Source organism: Schistosoma mansoni, chromosome 2 (assembly GCF_000237925.1).
Source record: "Schistosoma mansoni strain Puerto Rico chromosome 2, complete genome".
Classification (NCBI taxonomy): domain Eukaryota; kingdom Metazoa; phylum Platyhelminthes; class Trematoda; order Strigeidida; family Schistosomatidae; genus Schistosoma; species Schistosoma mansoni.
Window position 1 is genome coordinate 18,951,186 of NC_031496.1, and position 25,028 is coordinate 18,976,213.

Below are 25,028 nucleotides of genomic sequence, written 5' to 3' on the forward strand. Positions count from 1 at the left end.
AAAGTACTTTAATATCCTGGACGACAGGAGTCACATAAGTGGTAGGTGAATCACTATGATCTGCCGCCAACACATCACGTTTACTTTATACTTGGGTCTGACCATATTTGCTGCCTATGCTTGTTTACTACCGGTCATGCTAATAATGACTGTAAAAATCAATACCAACTCTAGACAACCGAGTTATTACACCTTAAGACAAAACTTGTCGCAATCAACGCTAATAAAAAGTAATCATTATTTACTTGTGGTTGATTTTTGCAGAGGCGATATCAGACTAGTAGTAAAACAATAGGGAGAATATTAATATCCCAATAAGTACTGACAACACAATAGAAATAGCAACTTTGTATTGTAGTACAAAACTATAGCAGTTAACAGATTAAGACTTTTAGCAAACATAACATTCTAAACAAACTAGAAAGTTAAGATTACAAAGTTATTTAAAATACTCTATGCAAAACGACTAATAAATGTTTACGAAATCCCCCATATGTTGAATAGGTATCAATTAATGAGCAACAAAAGGTTTTGTAAAATGTCCGACATATGTTATATAACAAAAATTTGCTACGGAAACAGAATATATTTTGTGGAATAATTTCAAAGTGCTAGATGTTCAAAAAGAATATAATCTTGTTATTAGCTAACAAAATCAAAAATTTATGTTTAGTTTAAATCATTTATAGACAAAAAAAATAAAGAAACAAATAAAAAAATCAAAATCACTTAAAAAAATATGGATAACGAATCAGTTAGGATTTGCAAGAAAAACAAATTATGACTAGTTAAAATGAAATGATCGATAACACCTTCCTTACATTTAAAATTCTGAGTAAGGTGTGCTGGAGTCGATATTTACATTATCGGTTAATAAAAACTTGTTTTCTAAAACTGAATTGCTTGGTGTGCAACAAATTCCACTGTCGTTATTTTCTACCTTACATCTACAATCCGCCTGACTGATATCTGACTCCAGATCATTCATATGTAACAAACACGGATTAGCGACACTCTATGTACAAAAATAAAATAATAAACCAAGTGATTTTTTTGCATTATGAGAGAGAATTAATAATCAATTTAATTAAAGAATGACACTTGAAATCGTACAAAGTATTAAAAATGCTTAGACATGTACAAGTCAGCTAAACAAAACATCTTAAAATGACTTATTATAAATTATGTCAATAAATCATTATTGAGTGAGCCAGTAGTAGTTTCATACTTTGAAATTAAAAAGTACCACAATGTACCAAGATTATTTGTTAATGTGCACCTTGTGAAAATAATACTTGTACAAATGAATTAAAAAGGTGGAAACGACTCAATTGAAAATTCTGTTTTACTAAATCATCGTCAGTAAATCATTGACAGAGTCTAGAATAGAGGGTAATAATAAAAATCCTTTACATACAATAAAGTATTGTTACCGGTTCACATGACAGTTATAAATAATCTAACATACAAAAGTAAACGCAGATTCGAACGCATTATTTGTCAGAGACTTGTATCATCATAACTAAACTGTTCCAAAAGTCAGCGGACCCGAAGGGAGTGATAATCTCATCAGCGTATTAACACCATACTTGAATAGTGCTTACAACTAGGCGATTAGAACCCATAGCTCATTGATAGAAAACTAAAGTCCAATATAACTTGATAGATATAATCACAAAAAATAAGAAGCCATATCATGAAAAACAACTGATAATATTAACCCAACATTGAGGAAAGTTAAGAGGGACAAATCGAAACAAGGTGTGACTCGTTAATAATTAATGAAACGCTCACTGTTTATCACAAGACTGTGGGCTAAACACTGAGATGGGCTTGAAATAGGCATAAATTTCACCCTTGGTACCCAAACACTGAATAACTATTCACAACGAACCATAGATGGGAAACCAAAAGTATGCCCCAAATCGGTCCAGAGGTATATGATACTGTGTATTTATTATGAGTTTTGATCCAATTCCATTGAAGCTTATTACACTTCACTTATTAAGTACATAAAAATCCAATCTCAGACAAATAGTAGTTGGATTAGATAGTTCTATTCGAAGGTAGTTTAGTTGAAGGTTTGAATTTCCCTTTCTAATTGGATGTCAACCCACGAAGTTGTTCATCTAACCATTGCAACTTACTGAGGCGAAGATGCACAAAACATGATGATGAAATTTACTCGGTATTGTTTGCTTGAATCTTCCCATTGATGTTTAGGACTGCAATGATCAGTCTCCTATTGGCACATGCGCATGCTGTGTGTATAACCTCGATATTACCTTAAGTCACAAGCGTTATAAGCAAAGATGGGTGGTGGCTAGCGGTGGAATCCAGGAAAAGCGTTTCATCCTACTCGGGACTCGTCAGCTGCATGTGCTCGCATCCAAGAATTGATGTCCACTCTGAGACTCGAATCCAGCACCGTTCGCTTCAATTGCAGTCCTAAACATCAATGGTAAGATTCAAGTAAACAATACCAATTGAATTTAAACTTTACCCCATTACACAAACAAGTGGCTAACTGGACTCAGTAGCTAAGTGGATAACGTGATGGCGTTTGAAGCGAACGGCACTATGTTCGAGTTCCGGAGTAAACATCAACTCTGAGATGTAGGTACATCCAGTTGATGAGTCCTAAATAGGACGAAACGCACGTCCTGGATTCCGCCACTAGCCACTATCCATCTTTGCTTATTGACAACGAGATGTTTATAATACAATTTAGGTCGTTAAAACTTAAAGCTGGAATCATATATTAGCAACTTCGCTTACAAAATGTACCAATTACCAAAATGAACATAAACAATAATATACGTCAGATTTATTAACTAAAATTAAACGAATGATACAATAATCACACGCTATAACGCTAATAGAAAAAAACAAACAGACTAAACAATGTTTAATAGTGCGAATACAAGGCTATAAGACTAGATGGAAACAAATTGAATGAAAAAATCTATAAGTGATAAACTGAACAGTTTACATGAAACTGCAAAACAAATTTTCGAAAAAAACGATCTCATTTAGTGATTTGTTGTCATTTACAACATATATTTAGATTTTAATATACCAACTTAGTATACGATACAACGAAGCACGATGAAATAATATTAGATGAAATCTAAAGGTTTTTTATTTAGTTAAGACCGGAACAAAACAATGTGCTAAACAGAGATAAAATTATCTTGAATTAAAAAGAAAACTATTATACTTCAGAGTATATCGGAATATCGTTGCCTGATAGTAATGATCGAATGTGATGCACTTATCGAATTGAGATTTATGGCAGATTTGTGTAAGAACTAGTGATACTGTCCTGTCAGCCAAGTTGAAACATCTAGAGCTCAGGTCGAACCTGAGATTTATTAGTTGGGAACCGGATATATTAACTTGGGTTATGTACAAACACTTAAAAAGACATTAACATTCTGTACAATGTTTAGACAAATCAACCTATAAACAATCAAAAGACCTGGTGAAATAGATTGAGTGTTATAATGAGATGAAAAGATTACCTTAATTCAGCGAATGAGCACTGATTCCATAATCAAATAAATGTTTTTTTATAAATAATGTGACTAGCTGGAGAAAATAGTTATACCATCTTAGGTGGTTTTCATTAGATGGCTGAGTTTTGTATACACAAATTACGATTGAAACTAAAAAATAATTTAGGTTGTATTAGGACGTGATCCAACGTACTTCGCATGATTTGTATAGTGCTCTAAAGAATAAGCATCGAGACCCGGCGTCATTTTCAGTTTGAACAACGAAATATGGGTCAACTGTTAGTGGTGAAGTTTTAATGGTTGTAAACTACTTAACCACATAACAATTAAACATGAAACTATTGTTGAATTAAAACTGAGATCTGGTTAACAACTATGTTGCACAGTGGACTCAATAGAACATCAATTTGATTGGTTGCCCCCAAATGCCCTGGTACGGCAGAGATTGGGGAGAGTCCGCTATCCCTCTCGAAATGCTCTCACATGGCCACGCGTATATAGCCTCTGTCAGGGAAGTCCTACTCACTGTCTTCTCGTGGCGGGGGTGTTGTTTACGAAATTGAGAGAACGGAAAGCGAATGTCCAGAGCTTTACCCGGGTTGTTGGACCTACTGCTAGAAAAAAAACGTTCTCGTCGACTGAATTTTCAGGAATTGATCTCCTACCAGGAGGTCGACTTATCGACTTAGAATACGCAGATGACACAGTCCTGTTTGGTGAAGATGCTGATAAGATGCCGAGTCTTTTGGTAGCACTGAGCAACAGTATCAGGATGTTTGGAATGCGTTTATACCCATCTAAATGTAAATTGTTGCGTCAATACCTGAAATAAAGATAGGGAGTGAAGTAGTCGAACGCGTGGACAACTACACTTATCTTGGAAGTCTGATCAGCCCCAATGGGTTGATGTCTGACGAAATCTCTGCACAGATTCAGGAAGCTCGTTTGGCTTTTGCCAACTTACAGGACCTATGGAAAAGGCCAGATATCCGTCTATCAATTAAGAGATCAGTATGCTGAGCAGCAGTTCGTTCTGTTCTAATTCATGGTTGCGAAACGTGGCCATTAAGAGTGGATGATACTCGTAAGTTCTTAGTATTCTATCACAGATGTCTTAGAAATATTGCTCGCATCTGCTGGAATCACCGGGTAAGTAGTAGTGAGGTTAGACACAGGGTATTAGGGAGTGATGGTAAATCAGTTGATGAGGTTGTAAGTCTTCACCAACTGAGATGGTTGGGCCAAGTGTTACGTATGCCTGAACACCGATTACCACAATGCGCTATGCTGACTAGTATTGGGGATGGTTGGAAGAAAGTTAGGGGCGGCCAAACCAAAACGCGGCATTAGTGCTTGAAGTCACTACCTTCTAGTCTGAGCCATGTTGGTAGATGGTTGGAGACTCTGTGTGACATGGCTCAGAATGGATCACAATGGCGTAGGTGTATACACTCTCTGTCTTCCCTTAAACTATGAGACTAAAATTGCTACATATCTTTCTTCCTGTACTATATCATTATATATAATCCGTCTTTTATATATAACCAGCACTAAATTAACTACCATGAATTTGGTGTTAATCTTGTTGTATTAATGAGGCATTGTGGCAACTTGAACCGACTTATATATGTGCCTGGTCCTACGTTGTAGCTGACTGAATGACTAACTTTGCATATAAGTAATATTAAAATATCATCATGAGCTATAAGTATTTTGTACGATGACTATCTTGACCTCTTTTTCGATATCACGAAACATTAAGTCTATAATATGATTTATTAATGTTTAGTCAAAAAATTAAATTAACCTACCTTTTGTGATGAGTAAGAAAGTAATTCTAATCCACAGTCCATGGCTGTTGGTAACTCAAACGAATTTAATCGTAAAATCAAACCACTCAAGCGATCAGCTCCCTTCCAAAAAATTGAATTTATCATTGAAATAACTGGATGACTGTTTGTAGAAAATCGATGACAACTCTTTTTGGTATCTGAATCTAAGGACATTGGTATCGTTTTATCGATTGCTTTATTTAGTGTACTAGTCGAAGTTTGTTCTGTTTCGTTCACTGTTTCAAGATACCACTGAGACTCTTTTAAAAGATCCAACAAACTGAGTAAGTGATAAGTACCAATATGGGATTGTTCTAAAGCCCCTACATATCTGAAAAAGCACCGAAATAAACGAAAGTATCATCAATGAAAACCAACTCGTATAAGGAAACAGTTCAGACTGACGGAGTCTACGAAAGACTACAAATTAAATCATATTCAAAACTCACAATTATATCACGTCATTAAAAGTAGAATTTTCTCGCCCTGCATACAGTATTAAACTTAACCATCAATTTTCGTGATATTAGCTATCGAATTACTGTTTAAAAATGTTGGTGTCCACGAAATTATTATCACCAAAAATTAAACATTTTATTTGGGGAAAATTGACTTCAGTGAAGACAAATTTATAAAGTATTATTTTCCCTTAAAAATTTTAAGCATCATATTGTTATACAACTGTTGAAATCATTATCAATTAGTTTTTCCTCCTGTTGATATTTCTATGCTACGCAAAAATGTGATGTACAGCAACATGGATTAAAACAGATTTGTGCCACATTAGTTACCTCTTTGTTTCCAACTGTGTTCAGGTGATAAAAATTTCGATATTTTCATTGTTCTTCATTTATTTTTCCTTTTCTGACTCATGAGTTCCTTACTTACTTTATTATCATTTCTTTGGTTAAGAAAACTATGGGTGCAATCATTTTCAAAAACCGTACATTTATCATGTCCATATAATTAGATTGAAGATAGTCTTCAATACATGAAACTAGAACATCCACACCATACATTATTAGCCATCAATGAAGCAGAGATGCAATGAATTTATCAATGAACCATAGATGTATTGAGCTGACAATCGTCAATTATTCATTAAAATTTTAGACGACAGCTTGAAGAAATGTGACAGTCTAGTTTGAGATAATATATATCAGACAGAATAGAAACTTATAGAGATTTTATTGCAGCTTCATTTTTCATAGTTGAAATCATGAGTCAATTGAAGCTAGACCACCATGGAAAACCTGGAAGCACTAGACGGCCGTTTCGTCCCATTATGGGACTCCTCAGCAGTGGGCATCCGCGATCCCGCCTCGCGAGATTCGAACCCAGGACCTACCAGTCTCGCGCCAGAGCACAAAAGAGTAACTACATGAAATTTATTCTAGTTGCGTATTTAATTATTCTTTTGTTTATTTGTCAGTTTTTCAAATGATTTTCCATCGAATTTGCCGCCTTCCTCGGTGTAGTGAATTTCATGAAGCCCAATTACATGAAGTTTCGATTTTTAATCATAAATAATAAAAAAATTATTGAACGTGAGGATATAACTTATAAAACCGAATTTTCAAATTTAAAGTATTTATTATAATGAAAAATGAATGGAACACAAAGATTTACTATACTTAAAAGCGAGTTTTATATACAGAAAAAACACAAATCTGTACGTTAATTATTATAAGGCCTGATTACCTGGAGATAACATATATTAGAAATTTAATTTGTAACCTCAGAGGAAAACCAACCAGTTTAAAACTCATTGAGCACAAAGATGATCCATACATCCAAAGATGACTTTGAATACAGTTTAAATATGATTGTGGAATTTTTGTACTATCTCTAATAAGTGAACTCAATGAAGAAGGTAACGAAGAGTTAATCGCCCTATACAATTCATTTCGACATGCACAACAGTGAGCTACATTTAGGCCGATCCCAGAGCCACTAATTAATTTTTTAGGTGCGGAACCGATAAATTTAGAGGATTTGACCGTTCGAACAACTGAACTTGTTTCAGGGTAGCGATTTTGATTACTATCTGAATCATTATGTATTTTACTGGATACAAGTGAATCACAACTATGTAATCGACGAATCCGTGGAGAGTTTCGTGATTTCATTCGAGAAATATTTGAAAATTCTCTTGGAGTTTGATGTATACGACAAGCAATAAAACCTGATCAAAAAAGAAACGTTCCAATTTAAAATAAATGCAACTGCTAAATAACAAAACAATAATATGCATTCAGGATGTTTTCATTTTTGTCGAAAAGGTAATAGGCTATACATAAGTCAAGAGTAGCATCTGTGATATGATAACAAAAATGGAACATTTAGTTAATCTAATATGCCCAGTAACATAAAAGTGATTAGGATTGAGAAATAAAGTTGTAGAAGTACAGACAATTAGAGAAAGAAAAGATGAGAACGAAGTTCAAATATCAAGAAACTAAAGAGTGATATTGGACACTGGAAATTTTCAGCAAATACAACACTGACAAAGGTTGAAAGCTATACCTTAATAGCGTAGGGCCTAGAATGTTAGTAATGGTAGTTTATGTGAGCACAAAACAACACTGCTGGCTATTACTGTTACCATCTTAGTTGTCAATCATATAAAGGATCAAAAAAATTAAATTTATAATCGGATTTACTCAACTAGTCTAACGATTATTTATCTTTCCTGAATAAATAATTAGAAGGAAGCATGGCTGTCAACATATATACACTGATAGTCACCAGTCAAGAGAGTACCTGATAACGTCTGTCATATATTATTTGGTCAAAAGTGTCAGCAACAATATTATTTAAAAACGGTGGGAATCTTTCAAGTAATTAGGGGATCAAATAAAGCACCTGTCAAATACTACACGTACAGTTCGACATAATTTCTTCAATTCTCCTAGACGAAACTACAGTGTTATTAATTGTTGAAAATTAGTATCAGATCCGAAATAGTTTGACGGATACTGTCATCAAATACAATTTTATTAGGATGAAATTAAGTGTAAAATTAGGTGTTGATTCAAATGTGATTTTCATTAATTAAAATATTCATATGCATTAGCTTTGTATAGATTTCGTTCAGAATGACAAAGTCTGTTGATAATAAGTACTATGATTAGGTCTGTATATAAATAAATGCCTTCAAATGGTTAATTTTAAGTTCCTCTCAACAAATCATCTGAACAAACCCGAATTTTTGTTTTCAGCTAATGGTCAGGGTACAACAAAACAGGAAGCAGTCTCGTTTATTGGCACTGAAGTCGGAGTTTGAAATTATTAGCTAAATGCACAAACGTTAAACACTCCATAGTAATAACTCTGGCAGTTTGGATACGTTTAAAGTAGTGGTATTTGAGGGTCAATCACAGTGAATATTGTTTGAAAACTGATAAAATAAATGAACAGATAGTTATTCTGCGACATGATGAATACGGTTAACATCTAGATGTTTTGTATTTAGCCTGAAATATTATATATTATTAGTTAGAGTTAAAAATCGAGTTACACGGGGAACATTGACTTGGTGAGGAGCGTCATAGAGCACAAAACTTGGTCTAATCCTTCTTGTCAACTGTCTTCAACCACCCAACACGCGACGTCAAGTCACTTAGACTAGTGACCACATTGTAACTCAGTCGATATAATTTCATCAGAACTAAGGATTAGAAAAACATGATATTGGTTATAAATCAGTAACTAATCAATGTCATGGTGACCCAGATGTATGATGTCTTTAGAAAAAAAACCTAGAGAAACAACCAAAGATTTCTTGAGGGGAGTTTCCGATAATTGTTTCTTTTCTATGCCCATCACTTGTGTGAAAGGTGATAATACCATACAGCTATACAAAACAAAGTAGACAGAACCTCGAAACCCGTATGTTTTAACAACCAAGCCACCGTCTTACTATTAAGCCTCATTCGCTATTTTATATCCACATAGTATTACATAATTTGGCAGTATTTGTGTCCGAAACTTCCTTGTAGTGAAAAACTTTATTCTTGATATCTAGAAATTAAGCGCTTTTTTGAAGTCATTAAATAAACAAGAACCAGTAAAACACAACAGACATACCACGTGTAATTAAAAACCGTAATGCATCATCATAACCTTGGTTGGCTAAGTTGACCAACTGATCAGGAGCCATTGGCCACACCATTCCCACTAAACGTTTAATATTTGTTAAGTTGAAGCTCATTGAAAGATTCAGTAATGAGATTGAACCTAACACATCTTCGTACTTTTGTGGCTGAGCTCTATGATACTGTGGGCCCCATTTTGATTCCAGTGGACATATATCTGAATCACCAGCAAATGGACTAACTTTAATAGTCTGTTGGTTTATGCTAAGTAAATTGTTTGATAAACCGCCATCGACCACAGGCTAAAAAAATGGATACACCAAAGTAATCATTATCATGAGGGTATACCATGAATAGTATTTCAAATTTATTGTGATATGAGCCGTCACTACTCACATTAATCACTTTTAAACTGTAAATGAGGTTACTCCATCCAAACAGGAAATTGTGTTATCATTGAACAGTAGTTCTAACTTGGAAAGAAATTTGGATTTCCAGTTTAGTAAACATGATGTCCCAAAATATGGCTGAGACAAATATTAGTAATGTCTACAATTATAAATATATATAAATAGCTCAGTAAATCGGTTTACTTTTAGTATGATCTCTTATTACAGAAGAGATGATAACAAACTAACGAGTATTCGGAAAAATATTGAGTATGATAAATAGTTTTCTTAAACATCAGCAACTAGATAATCTTCTAGATTTTTGGAAGATCTCAACAAAAATGAGGTGCTGTTAACAATGAACTTAGAAGAGATAAGTTCTGAACAGAACGAGCTGACCATAACGCTAAAAAATAAAGATATCTAGTAATGAAATGAATATCTGAAGGAAGTTAGGAATCTTTACTTTTCAAACAGTATCCTTGTTATTATGTATGAAAAAGGAGTATCCAGAGTATCAAGAGGAGATTACTACTGATTCGGACAGAATATATTTAGAGAAGTCAGTATATATATATATATATATCAGCCGTCAAATCGATTGGTTAACGCACTGACCAGATATAAGAATATGAGCATGATAAAAGGTATAACTTAACAACCAGTTCAAAAAAATTAGACTCGGTTCACAACACCTACATATTTAGTTGTGTTTAATTCAGAACGATCCAAGTGAGTAGAAGATAAATAACTGGGTTCGTTGCGCTTAACAACTAAACGAACAAGTATCGGGAGTTAAAATTTATCATCATTATTAGCTTGCAATTTGGTACTGGAATGGAAATTTTCGGACGTCACAAAAACGATAAGTAGAACAACGATAATTCAAATGAAGAGAACAAGCTTATCACGCTTACGAACAATGTATACTTGTAAGTCCAACAAAATTTGAGCAACCGCCCTCTGAACAAATTATGTAAATATCCACATCAAAAAGATTATATACAAAAGACCAGCACCTTATAAGCTTGAAGTTGGGGCAAGTATACTAAACGGAAGCGATCCATCGGATATTAACCTGTTATAGATCGACTACGTGTGTAATTCAATCGATTTCATCTAAAATATAACGCTTGAGATAAGACGAATAAGGGACATGATTTCCGTGATAGACGAGGTAATAGCACCCGGAAATCTGTATCAGTTTAAGTTTCCGCAGTTAATATCAAAAGTGAGGGATTAACACGACAAAAAGTGAAGAAATTGAAATGAGTATATCAACGGCAGTGGGAAGTTACGAGAAAAAAAACTTCAGGGGAATATATAAGAGAGAAATAGAAAGCGTGTAAGAATGCTAATCTCAAAATTCAAAAGAGCAATGGGTATATCTACAACATACACATTTTAAGATACTACATCTTGATTCGTCTAGTATACATATACATCATTGAGTGGATGTCAACTAAGAAATTTGTGCTTTTCGAGGCTACAGTAAGTGAATTCACTGGTTGTCTCCATGTTTTAATCTATTCAATTCTCAACTTCTTCGAACCCGCTGTTACGCTACCCAGCATTTCGCGCCGGGGTAGACGGTAGCTATGCACTATAACACAATCACCGAGTACCTTAGACGGCTAATGTTCGCAAATTTATCAATCCCTTGGACTCTAGCTTGACTATATGTGAATAATGTTTCTAAGACATCTCAGTCTGTAGCTCCTCTAGAGTTACTGCCGGTCCCAACCTCGGGTAAAGGAGTAGGGTTGGGCATGGTGTTAGCGACCCCATCCCGTAGAAAACTAACTCGCTAAAAAAACGCTAACCAGAAAACATAATTCAAACCATTTAAACTCTGCCCTGGGAGTTGAAGGAATAATTATGACGCCTCAAGATGAAAGCCGAAATTTTTCCGAAATCACGAGGCCGACGCACCTTTTAACAACCAGGAAAACAATCTCTATAAGTAAATGAAACGTCCGGACAATACGGGAGACAGGGAGGACCGGTCAAACAGCAACGAGAATGAGGATATCAGTCAGTCACAACGTAGAACTTCGTACGTACGTACATCAGTTCGAGTTGCCATACCACATTAGCACAGAGATGCAGTTGTCCATTTAAATCCCATAGTGGTGGAAGTAGTAAGAGTTAAAGCAGTAACCGGAAAGATTATTACCCCAATGCTAAAACTCTAATACATTTTTTTTATTATTATTATTTGAACACATAAATATTGGTACAAAGGGGCACCGAATACATATGCGCCATACAAATCTCATTCGATTTGTGTGAGGGCTGTGATACTGCCCAGGTGCCCAGACTGAAGTAGGTGGTTTTCTTAGGGGGCCACATCCGGAGCCTTTGACCTAAAGGTCTGATCCACAAGGCAGTGGAGCATCGTGAGGAGATGCAGTCCCATGGTAGCCGGTAACCAACGATTGGTTCATACGCCATTTGTTTCCTCAGGATACTGGAGCCCATGTGCACCATTGGTTTGGAATCAGGGTTTTCCAACTCCCCTAGGTGGACTCGCCGTATCCACCAACCCGGTTAAGGCGCCGGACATTCGCTTTTCGTCCTCTAAATTTCGTAAACAACACCCCCGCCACGAGAAGGCAGTGAGTAGGACTTCCCTGACAGTGGCTATATACGCGTGGCCATATGAGCGCATTTCGAGAGGGAGAGCGGACTCTTCCCACTCTCGGCCGTATCAGGGCATTTGGGGGCAATACATATCTGGTTGTAAGCAGCTGATGAGAAACCACGAAATATAATGAATTCATACTATTCTGCATCAATATTTGTACTGTCTTTATTCATAAAGGGAACTAACTGCAGGAAAGATTAGGGTTTGAAGATGTTATTCAAGGAGTATAATCCAGTCAAATAAATTTGGACAAAGACAACTAGTGTAGCAGCAGACTCTGCATTAATAGGCCTCAACATACACAAAGGAAAAAGCAAGATTCTCAGATACAACACGAAGAACATCAACTCAGTCACACTTGATGGCGAAACTCTGGAAGACGTACCTGGAAGCATCATTGATGAACATGGAGGATCTGGTGCAGACGTAAAGTCAAGGATTGGCAAAGCAAGGACCGCATTTCTACAACTGAAGAACATATGGAACTCAAAATAACTGTCAACTTATTTCAAAGTGAGAATCTTCAATATGAACGTCAAGACAGTACGAATGTATGGAGCTGGAAAGTAGAGAGCTACTACAATCATCGTCAAGAGGGTACAAGTATTTATAAACAGTTGTCTACACAAAGTACTCAATATTCACTGGCCGGATACCATCAGCAACAGCCTTTTGCGGGAGAGGACAAACCCGCTTCCAGCTGAGAACGAAATTAGGGGAAGACGTTAGGAGTGAATAGGATATGCATTACGGAAATCACCAAACTGCATCACGAGGCAAGTCCTGACTTGGAATCCTGAAGGGAAGCGGAAAAGAGGAAGGTCAAAGAACACATTACGCAAGGTATTGGAAACAGACATAAAAAGGATGAATGTCAACTGGAAATAACTGGAAAGGATTGTTCACGACAAGGTTGGATTGAGAGTGCTGGTGCGCAGCCTATGCTCTTCTATGAGGGATAACAGGTGTAAGTAATTAGGTATAACAAGGAAACTAAGTATCACTCGGTTAGTCGGCTACAACGTAGGACCAGGCACATATATGCATCGATCCATGTTGCCACACTTCATCAGCACAACAAGATGAACACCAAATTCATAGAAGCAGCTACTTCAATGGTAGTAATATATAAAGGAAAGATTGCATATAAGGATATAGTACAGGAAGAAAGAATTAGTTCGTAGAAAGAAAAAATATAAAGCAATTTTAGTCTCATAGTTTAGGGGAAGACAGAGTGTATACACCTACGCCATTGTGATCGGTTCTGAGCCATTTCACATAGAGTCTCCGACCATTGGTTACGATAGTCACGCGGACCCCAACCAAATAGTCTGCATCTACCAACATGGCTAAGACTAGAAGTTATTGACTTCAAGGACTGATGCCACGTTTTGGTTTGGCCGCCCCTAACTTTCTTCCAAACATCCCCAATACTAGTCAGCATAGCGCATTGTGGTAATCGGTGTTCAGGCATACGTAACACTTGGCTCGACCATCTCAGTCGGTGAAGACTTATTTATTTATTTATTTATTTAAACACATATATATTGGTACAAAAGGGCACCAGATACATATGCGCCACACAAAATAATGAAAGTAGGAAGAGAAGGGATGAAAAGATAAGGCGGACTGAAATGTACAACCAGAAGACTCTTTCAGTTAAGAAAGTTAGAACCACTCTTTATGTAGAAAGTAAAAGATGATTACAGCAGGATCGCCACTGGCTTCTATTCTGAGCCATATCTGATAACGTCTCTAGCCACTGTGTTGCACCATCTCTCGGACCCCAGCCAGGGAGTCGTGAAGGACCAACAGAAGCTAACTCTTTGCAGCTTTCTTTCATGCCACGACACCATGTCATACACTGACCTCCTCTCCGCTTTTTCCAACCAGTCCCAGAGTCGGCAAATAATGCACGACGTGGAAGTCTCTGGGACGACATTCGTAGATCATGTCCAAGCCACCGAAGTCAGTGTTTCAAGATGGTGACACCAATTGAATTATCGTCTCGGCGCCCGAACACACGATGCCGAACCTCTGCATTACTAACATGGTGTTGCCACTGTATATCAGCAATCCTTCGGAGACAACGATGATCGAACACAGAGAGACGTCTAACATCCTCAACTCGGAGAGGCCAGGTTTCACAAGCATAGAGCAAAACTGCTCTCACCGACGCGTTGTAAATCCGACCTTTTACAGCCAGACTAACATCACGAAGGCGCCAAAGATGGCCCAGATTGGCATAAGCCGCTCTGGCTTTCATTATACGTGCATCAATCTCATCACTCACACCACCACCAGCACTTATGTAGCTACCTAGATACACGAACTTCTCAACTACTTCAATCTGCTCACCATCCAGGGTGAGTACAGGATGAGAATCCTGCCAGTCTTGTAGGAGTAATTTGCACTTGGAGGGTGCAAAGCACATGCCGTACCTGCGGACACTGATTGCCAACTGATTAAGTGCGGATTGCATGCCTTGGGCATTATCGCACAGTAAGACAATATCATCCGCATACTCGAGGTCGAGAAGTCGTTCTCCAGGCAACATATCCACACCGCCATTACTTACATCCATCAGAGCTGTTTCCAGGATGTCGTCGATAGCAAAGTTGAAGAGGAATGGTGAGATCGGGCAACCCTGCCAAACCCCGCTGCTTGAATGAAACAAGGGAGAAAGGTGGTTTTATGCCTTCACTCTGCCTGAGGTGTTAGTGTACAGGGCCTTTAAGATGTTAATGAACTTCTCAGGCACACCCTTCTTCAATAGACAATCCCAGAGAACAGTCCTGTCCAACGAATCGAAGGCAGCCCTGATATCAAGAAACACTACGATTGTTGGCACGCGATAAGTATGACGGTGTTCTAACATTTGATGGAGGGTGAAGATGTGATCAATGCATCCTCGACCAGAACGAAAACCAGCCTGCTCCTCGCGAGTCAATCGTTCTCGGGTTTTAAACAACCTACGAAGAATGATAGAAGCCAATAGTTTGGACGCAATCGGAAGTAGACTTATCCCCCGATAGTTGTTACAGGAACAACGTGAACCCTTTTTAAAGATAGGGACGACTATTGACTCATTCCATGGTGTTGGAACACTTTCTAGCTCCCAAACCTTTGTAAACAACTTAGTCGATTCCTTAGTCAGAAAGTCACCACCATCTTTAAAAAGAGCCTGAAGTTAGTCATCTGGGCCCGGTGATTTGTAGCGTTTCAAGAGTTGGAGTTCCTTGAGGACTTCCGCCTCGTTTGGTGGATCAGTCGTCACCGGCCATGTGTGCAGAACAAACTGGTCGATGTTGCCGGAGCAGCAGGCCAGTTGAATTGCCCTTCGAAGAATTCTGCCCATCGTCCAAGACGTCGAGAGATGTTAGTGATTGGCATCCCATCATCCTCGTAGATTGTTTCACTCACACCAGACTTCTTGCTGCCAGTGGCTCGGATGAGTTGGAAGAGCTTCCGGCAGTTACCAGATGCAGCTGTTGCTTCCATCTCATTAGCACGCTCCGACCACCAGGCTTCTCGGTCCTTACGCAAGCTTTGCCCGATTTCATTACTTAACAGCCTTCGTTTGTGGTCATTTCACAAATAAATGAAATGATGAATTCTATTGACGGTGAAGACTTACAACCTCATCAACTGATTTACCATCATTCCCTAATACCCTGTGTCTAACCTCACTATTACTTACCCGGTGATCCCAGCAGATGCGAGCAATATTTCTAAGATTTTTAGACTCAAGACCTGAGGGAAGGTAGAAAATGAATATACCTCCTTATCAGTTCACTCGATGTCTCCAACAATTCGTGACAACTTTGCATACCTCAATCAGGAAGTCTGTATCTAACGACAATTTAGTCCAACAGTGAGTGACTTCGCGTCCCGACCGCTGCTGCTATCTTGATTTGGTGGCCAGGCTTACCTATCCTGATGAACCAATAGAACTATTCTGGCTGGAACAATCGTTCCTTAAGGTCCTACCATAACAAGTAGATCATTTGATGAACAATAAGACTGAAAGCGGCAAACTCAAGGTCCGAGGGCGGAGTCGTACTACTGACTGTATAGAGGTGTGACAGTAGTAAGGTGTTTCCTTCAAACTGAAAGCATGACAGCGATGCTATCTTTCCACAAAGGAAGGGTGGGTTTAGAAAAGGTAGACCCTAAAAATGCACACCTTACCTTATCCCGTGGACTTCCGTCTCCGGAGGTAAGGGTAAGGTCTTAACAAGTACAGAGCTAACACGAAAATTGCTCGTAAAAAGGCCGTGTGTGACCAGACTTAAGCAGTTATCCCTTAGGCACTACAGTCACGCTTCCAGGTCACTAAAACCAATTCCAACCCGAATTTATTTTCAGGTGCCTCTAGAAGAACCCTTCCACGGTATTGACAACTAGGAAGCGATAACTGTTCTCAGACTTCTAACAGCACTCAAGACCACAGTATTCATAATTACCCTCTCTATGTCATATCTTGGTTCGCCAGTCTCCAGGCTTTCTTGTAACCTATTCCCATATCGACATGTATTGTGCATATAAGTTATTCATATGTAATACGTGTTTCAACCACTTTACTGAATTGAGATTCACAAACTCAGCCAACTAGCTATCTTCACCTATTACGTCAACTCTAGGGATTCTCATTCGGTGGTTTCAACATGCACGAGCAATGACTTGAAGCCACTTATAATAAAATACTAGTAATCTAAAAGCATTCTTTGTTTTTGAAAACTATGTTTTATAACCACTAAATATCCATGGTCAAACAAGAACCTACATATATTATATTGCATAGAGAAATACAAAGCGATCTTCCACACATTATACTAGTCTGAATGGCAGAAGAATAATTAGTGAGTTCGCAGGTGGAAGATTTAGCAATGACAGCGGAAAAGGCTGCAAGAGAGGGAAACATGAGACAACTGTATGATACAACAAAGAAACTTGCTGGAAATTACCGTAAGCCAGAAAGACCAGTGAAAAGCAAGGAAGGCAAAGTAATCACCGACATTGAAGAACAACGAAACAGGTGGGTAGAACACATCAAAGAACTCTTGAATCGACCAGCTCCACTGAACCCACCCAACATCGAAGCAGCACCCACAGACCTCCCAATCGATGTTGGCCCACCAACAATTGAGGAGATTAGCATGGCCATTAGACAAATCAAGAGCGGCAAAGCAGCGGGACCAGACAACATCCCGGCAGAGGCACTGAAAGCAAGTGCAACAGCAACTGCCGAGATACTCTACATCCTCTTCAGTAAGATTTGGGACGAAGAACAAGTACCAACAGACTGGAAAAAAAGACTTCTGATCAAGATATCAAAGAAAGGCGATCTCAGCAAGTGCGATAACTACAGAGGCATCACTCTCCTCTCAATACCAGGAAAAGTCTTCAACAGAGTATTGTTAAACAGGATGAAGGATTCCGTAGACGCCCAACTTCGAGATCAACAGGCTGGATTTCGTAAGGATAGATCGTGTACAGACCAAATCGCGACTCTACGTATCATTGTGGAACAATCAATCGAATGGAATTCATCACTCTACATCAACTTCATTGACTACGAGAAGGCATTTGATAGCGTGGACAGGACGACACTATGGAGGCTTCTTCGACACTACGGCGTGCCTGAGAAGATAGTCAATATCATACGGAACTCCTATGATGAACTAAACTGCCAAATCGTCCACGGAGGACAACTCACCGACTCATTTGAGGTAAAGACCGGTGTTAGACAAGGTTGCTTACTCTCACCCTTTCTCTTTCTCCTGGTCATCGACTGGATCACGACGACGTCAACATCTGGAGGAAATCACGGGATACAGTGGACAGGCAGGATGCAACTTGACGATTTAGACTTCGCGGATGATCTGGCTCTTCTATCACAAACGCAACAACAAATGCAGGAGAAAACGACCAGTGTAGCAGCAGCCTCAGCAGTAGTAGGTCTCAATATAAACAAAGGGAAAAGCAAGACTCTCCGATACAATACAATATGCACCAATCCAATTACACTTGACGGAGAAGCTTTGGAGGATGTGGAAACCTTTACATACCTGGGCAGCATCATTGATGAATACGGTGGATCAGATGCAGATGTGAGGGCGAGGATCGGCAAAGCAAGAGCAGTATATCTGGAACTCAAAACAATTGTCAACCAACACCAAGGTTAGAATTTTCAATACAAATGTCAAGACAGTTTTACTGTATGGGGCGGAGACGTGGAGAACTACGAAAGCCATTATCCAGAAGATACAAGTGTTTATCAACAGCTGTCTACGCAAGATACTTCGGATCCGATGGCCAAACACTATCAGCAACAAGTTACTGTGGGAGACAACAAACCAGATTCCAGCGGAGGAAGAAATCAGGAAGAGGCGCTGGAAGTGGATTGGGCACACTTTGAGGAAATCACCCAATTGTGTCACGAGACAAGCCCTCACATGGAATCCTGAAGGTCAAAGGAGAAGAGGAAGACCAAAGAACACATTACGCCGAGAAATCGAGACAGACATGAGAAGAATGAACAAAAAATGGATAGAACTAGAAAAGAAGGCCCAGGACAAAGTGGGTTGGAGAATGCTGGTCGGCGGCCTATGCTCCATTGGGAGTAACAGGCGTAAGTAATAAGTAAAGTAACACTCGCAGGTGGAAAGGAATGATCAAAGACAAGTGAAATAACCGTACCCCTGATGAGGTTCTGTTGACTACTAGCATACCATGATTAATGCTCCCAAATGCCCTGGTACGGCCGAGAGTGGGAAGAGTCCGCTCTCCCTCTCGAAATGCTCTCACATGGCCAGCGAATATATAGCCTCTGTCAGGGAAGTCCTACTCACTGCCTTCTCGTGGCGGGGGTGTTGTTTACGAAATTTAGAGGACGAAAAGCGAATGTCCGGCGCCTTAACCGGGTTGGTGGATACGGCGAGTCCACCTAAGGGAGTTGGAAAACCCTGATTCCAAACCAATGGTGCACATGGGCTCCAGTATCCTGAGGAAACAAATGGTGTACGAATCAATCGTTGATCACCGGCTACCATGGGACTGCATCTCCTCACGATGCTCCACTGCCTTGTGGATCAGATCTTTCGGTCAAAGGCTCCGGGTGTGGGCCCCTAAGAAAACCACCTACTTCAGTCTGGGCACCTGGGCAGTATCACAGCCCTCAAGCAAATCGAATGAGATTTGTATGGCGCATATGTATCTGGTGCTTCCTTGTACCAATATTTGTGTTTAAATAAATAACCATGATTGATGACAGTCCCAAATGAGGTGGTAAACTCACTCAAGCGCCTTACTTCTCACAGTTAAACAAGGCTCATATTTTTTTGTAATACACGTAGTTAAAATAGATGCACTAACAGACTGAAATGAAAGTTGTTTATAAGTCCTACATTATATCTTATAAATGGTCAACAACACATTTCTAATTATTTACTGACTTTATACCTACTGTCGTGGAGTCTAACAGTTTCCAAAAATAGAGGCCTGACTGAGCCTCATCAATTCTCAGTTATCCTTAGAATCCTACTCATTAGCATTCATGACACTACAATCAACAGACCCTTCGAAACGCTGTAAGTTTTTTTGAGATTTTGTTGTCACACGGTTTTCTTGGGTACTTCTACGCTGTCACCGACAATGACAGCTTTTCAAATTATATGGACTAGGAAATTCAGAAGAAATGTATATTAATATACACGTCTTCTTCGCATAAATGACTTCAGTATGTGAACACTATACCTGACCACAGATGTCTTAGAAATATTGCTCGCATCTGCTGGAATCACCGGGTAAGTAATAGTGAGGTTAGACACAGGGTATTGGGGAATGATGGTAAATCAGTTGATGAGGTTGTAAGTCTTCACCGACTGAGATGGTCGAGCCAAGTGTTACGTATGCCTGAACACCGATTACCACAATGCGCTATGCTGACTAGTATTGGGGATGTTTGGAAGAAAGTTAGGGGCGGCCAAACCAAAACGTGGCATCAGTCCTTGAAGTCAATAACTTCTAGTCTTAGCCATGTTGGTAGATGCAGACTATTTGGTTGGGGTCCGCGTGACTATCGTAACCAATGGTCGGAGACTCTATGTGAAATGGCTCAGAACCGATCACAATGGCGTAGGTGTATACACTCTGTCTTCCCCTAAACTATGAGACTAAAATTGCTTTATATTTTTTCTTTCCACGAACTAATTCTTTCTTCCTGTACTATATCCTTATATGCAATCTTTCTTTTATATATTACTACCATTGAAGTAGCTGCTTCTATGAATTTGGTGTTCATCTTGTTGTGCTGATGAAGTGTGGCAACATGGATCGATGCATATATGTGCCTGGTCCTACGTTGTAGTTGACTGACTGACTCTAAGCCTACCTAAAGTAGTTCTATAATCCTTATTATGAAGTCCTTTACGCCAAACTCATAAAAAGAAAATATGTGATAGGTTTTAGGCTCACTGGATATTTGGGGATGCAACTGTTTATTATAAAAACGAAGAACATGAGAAATCATGTGAGAAAGAGAATGACTTACCTGACCTCTAAAAGTTAAGGGAACAAACCCACTAAAAATAGGAATATACGCAGAACACAGCAGAGCCTACAAAATATTAAAATTGTAATTACGGTATTTTTATGCTTACTTGGATTACCTCATCCCTATTTTTATACTTTCGGACGACGATGTTCTTTCGCGTAGTGAAGCACGTTAACGATATCGAAAGGCGATCAGAGCACAAAACATGAGCATCTGGTGGTAATAACTGAGATAAGCCATCTTTTAAATATTCGCTTATTTTATATCGGGGATCAAATGGACCAAGCATAAAGCGTCTCGTGTTTTCAACGAGTTTACAAATATGCCGAACACATACATCTATGTAACTTAAATTTTATGTACATGGTAACTTACCCATATCCAAATCACACACTAAACAAGCTGCGGCTAATGCACCAGCGCTAGTTCCAGATACTGGTTTATTTTGATATAGATGGGGTGCGAAACGCTTAATACAGCAACAAACACCAATATGATACAATCCGAGAAAGCCACAGCCAGCAAAAGACAGATTGTGCTTAGAACTTGGTAAATCTCTATAATAACGATCTTCAATTAAGTCAATGTCTGCGACTGAATACATTTCGTCTACGGTGATGCGACCCAAAAACTTCCATAAACTTCAAGTTTCACCTAAAACTGTATAGTGGTGAAGATTTAGCGGATGTAGTCTTTGAAAAAATACATTTACTAAAGGATTCCTAGAATTTACTAAAGAACAAGTTACTAGTCGTCTATAAAGTGGATGGATAATGACTAGGTAAGTCCTAACCCCGAACAAATCAGTTGAAAAAACGTCCGGAATGAGAGAGCGTTTTAGTACTAAATTCTTAGTTAAGCAGTTGGACGTTTTTTACTTATTAATAAATAAGTTTTTTTGTAGATCTGTCCATAGATTCATATGTATATCTATTGATTTTCATGCGCATGTGCGGTAGTGTAAATTTACAACACAGAAAAGTTTTCATATGGCATCTTATCTGGTTAGAAAGAGGTTGTCTAAATTATAAAGTGGTCTGTGGTTAGACGAAAACGACCTTCGAGACTTACAAGATGAAATAGCCGTCCACTTTACTATAAGACATGTACGTAAAGAGGCTTCCAGGTGCGACACCTATCACTACACCAAAATCTATAGATATACTTATTGCTCAATGAGATGGAGTTGCTAGGATGAGAACAAACCCGAAGTGATACCGTCTACATATTTCGGATGTTTTTTTCAATATCCTATGGACTAAGCACGGACGAGTCTGCCGATGATAAGTCTCGTGTCTCAAGGTACAGGTTGCTGTGTCAGATCAAAACCCAACATATCAATCAGTAACAGCTATAAGATTGGCCTAACGAGACATATCTTGATGGCCTTAACAACCTAGAACGCTAGTAATGACCCCAAAAATTTCCAGACCGAAATCAAGACGTGATATTTTAAGACATAATAGCTAAACCACTTGCTATAGTAAGCTCGTATAATCAACTCAAATTAGTACCCAGTTAGTCTGTGGATCACACCGCACGACTAATTCACACATCTGAGTTGACTACATAGTCAACAGGAATAGAAAGGCAAAATATAGTATTTTAAGTTCGAGTTCTTAAAGCTATAGCTAGAAAGTTAAATTACCGCTCAGTTGAATGAACCTATATTCATTAAAAAGAACACTGCGCAAACTGCCTCGTTACAAAATGTAACGTAGTATTTAAATATGTCACTCAACAGTACAGTAATGTAAATGGTTCAAATGTTTCAAATGGTTGAGGACGGAATATAAGAAGCTTTCGCTGAACGGGCTTCCGTGTCTAGTAGCAGTGGATCACCAATACCTCCAGGCAAAAACCTAGGTATATGAACGATAATAGAGGAAAAAAGAGAATTTGGTAAATCATAATAAGTTATCCTTAGTCCTTAAGAATAAGTCAAGTTTCCTCTTAAAGGACTCCTGGGAAGTCGCTCGGAATAGCTCAGTCGTCAGCGAATTCAAGCACTTGACTACTCTTACGGAGTAGAAGTTGTGTTTGCAGTCTGTTCTGCTATGTTGGGTCTCCAGTTTCTGGGTGTTACCTCTTAGGTTAGTGTTTAAGGGGGTGACCAGAAGTATTAAGGATACTGTAAGTCATAAGAAGGTCACCTTTAAGACGCCTGTACTCTAACGAGTAAAGGTTAAGTGATTGGAGGCGCTCTTCGTAAGGTTTGAACTTGAGTCCCCGAACTGATTTCGTGGCTCGACGTTGGATACGTTCCAGAGTGTCCTTATCCTTTTGGAGGGAGGGAGGAAATACTATGTTTCCGTACTCTAAATGCCTCCAATGCTTTCAGTCTTCCAAACATTGAAAAGAAACAAAGTGTTCTTCAGACCCAAATCAAGAACGTATCCGGTGCTTCGAAAATTAGAGGTGTATACTTTATATAATTTCTGGATTATTCGGATAGATATAAAGGCAAAATACTAACAAATATAGATGCAGAATAAGTGAAGTTGTCGGTTCTCAGCCGATATAGACCCCCTTAGGACGATCTCATGGTCCAAAGGGCAGTAATATCTTCAACTAACTGTCAGCACATCCAGTATTTATTAAGAAGGTATTTGCTAAGGAAACTGGTCCATGGATGTGAAAGAACTTTGATCGGTTCCATTGGATTTAGTTCTATCAACCTCCATAAATTCAGCATGACTCAGTAGTACTGAATTGTTGATAGCGAACATGTGACAGTCCCACGATGAATTAATTAACGACTGGTGTTATAGACTTTTATTTGTCCTATCAGTTTGTGACATTGTTTACACATCTTGTTGTACAGTATTTACTGGGTCATTATCCATCATCATGATTTGACTAATTGTTATGCAGTGTTCAGTTCAGCTATTCGTTCTGCCTTGACAACCTGTAATGGACATTTATTAGCCCTCTGAAATATGGACGACTACTTAACCAACCCCATCTTGGGATAGCAACTTATAGTTTGTCTGGAAACTACTCTAACGTCTCAAACCTAATATTTAAGTTGGTCCTGGTGATATCTATCCTCAAATCATAGGAGTCCTGCCGAATATAACTATCACACCATCAAGCAATTAATAAATCAACCAATCACTACCTTCCGGTCAATCTAACAAATAAAGTTGTCAAATTAAAGCTTAAATGACATGTGTTAGTGTCAGTAACGTATGATTGGCCGCTGAGTGTGGAAAAACAGACACAGCCTACGGACTATTAAATATGTGACTTTTCCCGTCATTGATTTTTACCCCGAACTCATTGATTGTGGCTGCTTGTAATTGTATTGAGTAAAGTATTATCTAGTGTTAACCTGGTTCTCGATTTTGAGTCGTGAATCCTGGTTCTGATATAACGTGATTAGTCTCATTATCGTATTGACGTGTTATCGTATTATTCCCGGGATAAAATACTAATAAAGCATCCGTCATACCAGTAAGATTACTTGGGCTCCCATTTTAAGTCATGTTGGAAAAACTAAACTTCTAGTGAGGAAACATCTTGGTTCTTAGGAAAAGCTTTTCAAATTTAATAGGCTTTATTGCGACAGAAGATCGAACTTCGGAGAAAGATAATAATATTCTGACAGATGTAATTTTTATAGGTCTAAGTAAAGCCTTTGGTGAAATCTCTTCTCTTAGGCTCAAACAAAAAGCCATAAGATTCTGGAATCAGCCACAAGGTAAAAAACTGGACTACTAACTTTCTCAATTCCAAGAAGCAGTGAGTAAGAGTGGAAGGTGCTCCGTTACCATGGGAACCTATTGAGACCAAGGCCCAACAAAAACCATCATAGGCCTTATTGTTTTTACTTCATATAAGTAATCCAACAAATGTTGTAAACCTGTCCTAGTTTTTACTGATGAAATTGAAATACGGAGAACCATGCAAAGTGTGTCTGATGTAACGTTTATGAGAACTAAATACACCTGTCAAGTGGTTGTCTCTAGTGTGTATTAATGTGAAT

General features: G+C 38.5%; 1 protein-coding gene across 1 annotated transcript; it reads right to left on the bottom strand.

Annotated features, from left to right (window-relative positions):
* Window positions 1-335: 335 nt before the first annotated feature.
* Window positions 336-22,772, bottom strand: Smp_124390 (hypothetical protein). The gene is made up of 8 exons (XM_018795975.1): window positions 22,689-22,772; window positions 21,416-21,700; window positions 21,147-21,379; window positions 21,038-21,103; window positions 9,440-9,749; window positions 7,052-7,535; window positions 5,330-5,681; window positions 336-1,015 (listed from the first exon to the last, which is right to left on the bottom strand). Exons 2-8 carry the CDS (start codon window positions 21,642-21,644, stop codon window positions 824-826), a joined length of 1,866 nt encoding a protein of 621 aa, XP_018650234.1. The 5' UTR covers window positions 21,645-21,700; window positions 22,689-22,772; the 3' UTR covers window positions 336-823.
* Between the last annotated feature and the right edge of the window lie 2,256 nt (window positions 22,773-25,028).

Excerpts from the sequence above, each read along its gene's own strand:
- Smp_124390 (XM_018795975.1), bottom strand. The coding sequence starts at position 21,644 with ATGTATTCAGTCGCAGACATTGACTTAATTGAAGATCGTTATTATAGA. Across the intron at positions 21,104-21,146 it reads ATAGGGATGAGGTAATCCAA|GCTCTGCTGTGTTCTGCGTA; the intron begins GTAAGCATAAAA and ends AATATTTTGTAG. Across the intron at positions 7,536-9,439 it reads ACGGTTTTTAATTACACGTG|GTTTTATTGCTTGTCGTATA; the intron begins GTATGTCTGTTG and ends TTTTTTGATCAG.